This window comes from Priapulus caudatus, unplaced genomic scaffold, assembly GCF_000485595.1.
Source record: "Priapulus caudatus unplaced genomic scaffold, Priapulus_caudatus-5.0.1 Scaffold419, whole genome shotgun sequence".
NCBI classification, from domain to species: Eukaryota; Metazoa; Priapulida; class Priapulimorpha; order Priapulimorphida; family Priapulidae; genus Priapulus; species Priapulus caudatus.
The window spans coordinates 87,998-91,870 of NW_014577480.1; the positions used below are offsets into that span (position 1 = coordinate 87,998).

General features: G+C 45.4%; 1 protein-coding gene across 1 annotated transcript in view; it reads right to left on the reverse strand.

The window, feature by feature from the left end:
- LOC106810205 (synaptotagmin-1-like) overlaps window positions 1–3,873 on the reverse strand; it is an 80,141-nt gene that overhangs the window by 35,000 nt on the left and 41,268 nt on the right. Inside the window, exon 4 of the mRNA XM_014813488.1 lies at window positions 2,271–2,461. Within this exon, the coding sequence (XP_014668974.1) occupies window positions 2,271–2,461 (191 nt within the window). The remainder of the gene's footprint in view (window positions 1–2,270; window positions 2,462–3,873) is intronic.

Consider the following 3,873-nt stretch of genomic DNA (forward strand, 5'->3'; position numbering starts at 1 on the left):
GGAAAGAAATTGGAAGATATATAAGCAATTCACTATGACATATCTACTCTCCTAGTGGCATCAGATATAAGTAACATACAGTGGGAGGCACAGCTTACACGCAAGATGCAGCTAGCGATTAAGTGGTTCTCTACCTCTAGATTCTGTAATCTACTAAGAAGTGGTTCTCTACCTCTAGATTCTGTAATCTACTAAGAAGTGGTTCTCTACCTCTAGATTCTGTAATCTACTAAGAAGTGGTTCTCTACCTCTAGATTCTGTAATCTACTAAGAAGTGGTTCTCTACCTCTAGATTCAGTAATCTACTAAGAAGTGGTTCTCTACCTCTAGATTTTGTAATCTACTAAGAAGTGGTTCTCTACCTCTAGGTTTTGTAATCTACTAAGAAGTGGTTCTCTATCATGTAACGAGGTTTCCCCATGAACATCTGTAAGCTATGACAATCCGCCCGCACACTAAGGTGTCACAAGTACCCAGGCAACATAAACGCTACTCTTCCCTTGGCGCGCGTTCTTCAACCGACGCCTTTAGAGTACACATTACGTTATAAACCCCTTTGAAGAGAACGGGAGCTTTAATCGTAAAAGGGACGGAAAAGACGGTGTGAATGTACGGAGTGCATGATGCTGCAGACGAATAAAACCGAAACACGGAAAGTTCCAACGTCGTGTATATATGCAATCAATATACGGGCACTCAACTATAACCAGCGGCTATCTCCCACTAAAGGGGCTATTAACATATTACCGCAGCTTTTACACAATGAAAGGAAATCGAACTATTTGCGAACCAATTGCATAATCGTCTCCGTAATTGAATTGGATCGTACAGTATTCTCTGTACGCGACGGTTGACTGCATTCATCAAGCTTCAGTGCGTGCAACACTGCGGCAGACATGCCGAACAACTAACTCGCTTCCTCTCTTGTTCCTTATTGCTTAATTGTCATCGGAGTACTCAACGCTTGGAGCACACGCTTAGAAATGTTTTGCGGTGAATGATCACACTAGGAGTAATTTCCGGATGCTGTTTCCGATGCTGTAAGCATATCCAACTTGTTTTTCCACGTGATAGTGCATTTCCTGATAGGTGGTGCTTTTGTTAAGCCTAGCGCACACGCCCGAGCAAAACGGGAAATTTTGTTTTCCAGCGTTTCGCGTTCTGCTCGGCGAGCAAGCGCACACACGCCACCCGACACAGCACACAGCTGAGCAAAACATACAGAAACACTGCGTACAGCGCCGCTGCCACATGACATCAAAAATAGCCATCCAATGGACATCCAATTTTGTGTGTCATGTGATATTTTTAAAGATATTGATTGGAGACCGTCTGTGGCGTTTCGCTGTGTAGCAGACCGATTGACGCACACACCCGAGCAAAACGTACGTTCAGGCAAAAACATGTTCCGCGAATCAAACATTGCTTGTTCAGCTGAACACGCTTAGCTGAGCAATGTTTTTTGTTTCGGGAATCCGCACACAGCCACGAACATGATAACATCGAGCGAAGTACGTTTTTGCTCCACGTTCAGGTGTTTTGCTCGGATGTGTGCGCTAGGCTTTATAGCCTAGCTATCTCGTGTTTTCGCTATTTAATCTTGCCATAATGCACTGTACGTCATGTGTACCTTCAGGGCTATCGCACGGGTAAAATGACTACGCTGGTAAAATCTCTGAATCGGAGAAGTTTATGGCGTATTAGAGGACGTCTAAAAATGATGTGGCCTGTACGTATATAGTAAGCCCATACGGACGCCTTTAGGAAACACCAAAAATGCTTTTCCCACTATACAGTAGATTCTTGAACAACCCTGAAATCTACTTCACATTGCCAACCCCTCATTATATTGGCACTGCTTCCTGCACCTCTCCTACGACTGCTATCAGTCCTCCTGCAGCCCACCCTTCCTCTAATCCATCCTACAAACACTCTGGCTCTCTAAAGATTAAAAGTAAAATGGCCACCCTTCCTCTAATTCATCCTACAACAACTCTGGCTCTCTAAAGATTTCTCCACGAGAGAAAGAAAGGATCGCGCGTATCTTCTCCGTGTACGAGTTTCCCAACAGCTACCCACCCTTCCTCTAATTCATCCTACAACAACTCTGGCTCGCTAGAGATTTCTCCACGAGAGAAAGAAAGGATCGCGCGTACCTTCTCCTTGTAAGAATTTCCCAACAGCTACCCACCCTTCCTCTATAATTCATCCTAAAATCACTCTGGCTTTCTAGAGATTTCACAAATAAATAAAGAAAAGAGCGTGCGTACCTTCTCCTTGTAAGAGTTTCCCAACAGTTGCACGCTCTTGAGGTCCACGGCTCCCTTGAGACCCTTCTTCGAGAAACCTTCCTTCTTGTTGCGCCACTTCTTCAGGATCCATCGCTTGCAGCACCAGCAGCAGCAGCAGAGGAACACGACGGCTATCGCCACGGCGATGGCAATAATAGCTGCCGGCGGCACTGCAACACACGGAGGCGGAGATGCAACGATATAGAGGGCGCCGGAAAGAGTGAAGCGAGGTGGGAACGCATAACACACGGACGCCGCGATGCAACGATATAGAGGGCGCCAGTGAAGCGAGGCCAGTCGGTGTCTAGCGAGGAACAAGGTATGGCAATGCCTGGTTTGTCGTAGCGTGGCAGGCTCGGTGTAGTGGGTAAGCGTGCCTTAGGAGTGAGTCGACATCCCTCCTTTTTGACCCTCCATCTTCTCCCTCTATCGTCTTTGCTAAAGTTAAACAATCATAATTTTTTGGAGAGTTAGTCGAGGTGCCAACCCCATTCCGATTGGCTTCCGAAGCAAATTTTGTGCTACACAACTAAAATAACGAACGCTGTCACGAAAATCTTAGTGCTGGTGAAAAATGTCGAGGAAGGGAAAGCAATATAGGTCGGTTAATTGATACTAGATGGAGAAAATAATTGGCGGATAGTTCGCTTGAGGGGGTCCATTACTGCTTCATGATGTGATGACAACCCTGTCGAAGCTACATATGTAATTAACACAACGCTTTTAAAAAAAGAGGTTTTAGTAGCGAAATACCAATTTCAGTGGCCAAGCACCCGTTTTACTGGCCATAATTATGGTCGCTATAAAAACCGGGTATTCTAAATATTAATAGAGATCGCGCTGTAGGCTGAGCTATAATAATTGCAGCGTTGGGCAGTAAAATTACCGTGCTGGGAATATACGCGGGTAATTCTGGTTTGCGCAGCATAATGCTGATCCTGCAATGCTAAAGTGAAGGGGTGGGAGCGTGGCTATAACCTCACATTCTCACATCACATATTCTATACGCCATATTTTTCGCGTACAGATATTTTCGCGAATTCAGACTTGACGGACAATTTCGCGAGTGGTTAATTTCGCGGTCGGTGAATTATGAATTATTCGGTATTATTCAGTATGAATTATTCGCGTGCTATTATTTTCGTGGTCGGGGGACGCGTTCGCGAGATATCGCCGCGAAATATACGCGCGTATACAGTATTTAGAAGATCAAGTTTTAACGTGTTGTGCGTACACATATGAAGACCCGAGTTAAGATAAGAATATGCAAGGAAAATGACCACCAAAACACCTATCGGTGATACACAGTCCCTATCGGTGATGATCGATACACAGTCCCTATCAGTGGTGAAACACAGTCGGTGCTAATACTCGGTCGACAGAGCTATAACGCAGAGCGACACAGCCATCTATGGAATGTCATCAACACACACCGCGCATAGCAGGCCGAAAAACACGCGGAGTGCCAGGGGCTAGCTGTGAAGGCGAGGGCAACGACCGGCGACTCACAAGTAATAGACAGATTAGTTATCGGGTGTCTAGAAAACGAAGACCTAAGTCAACGACCTAATACCTAAGACCT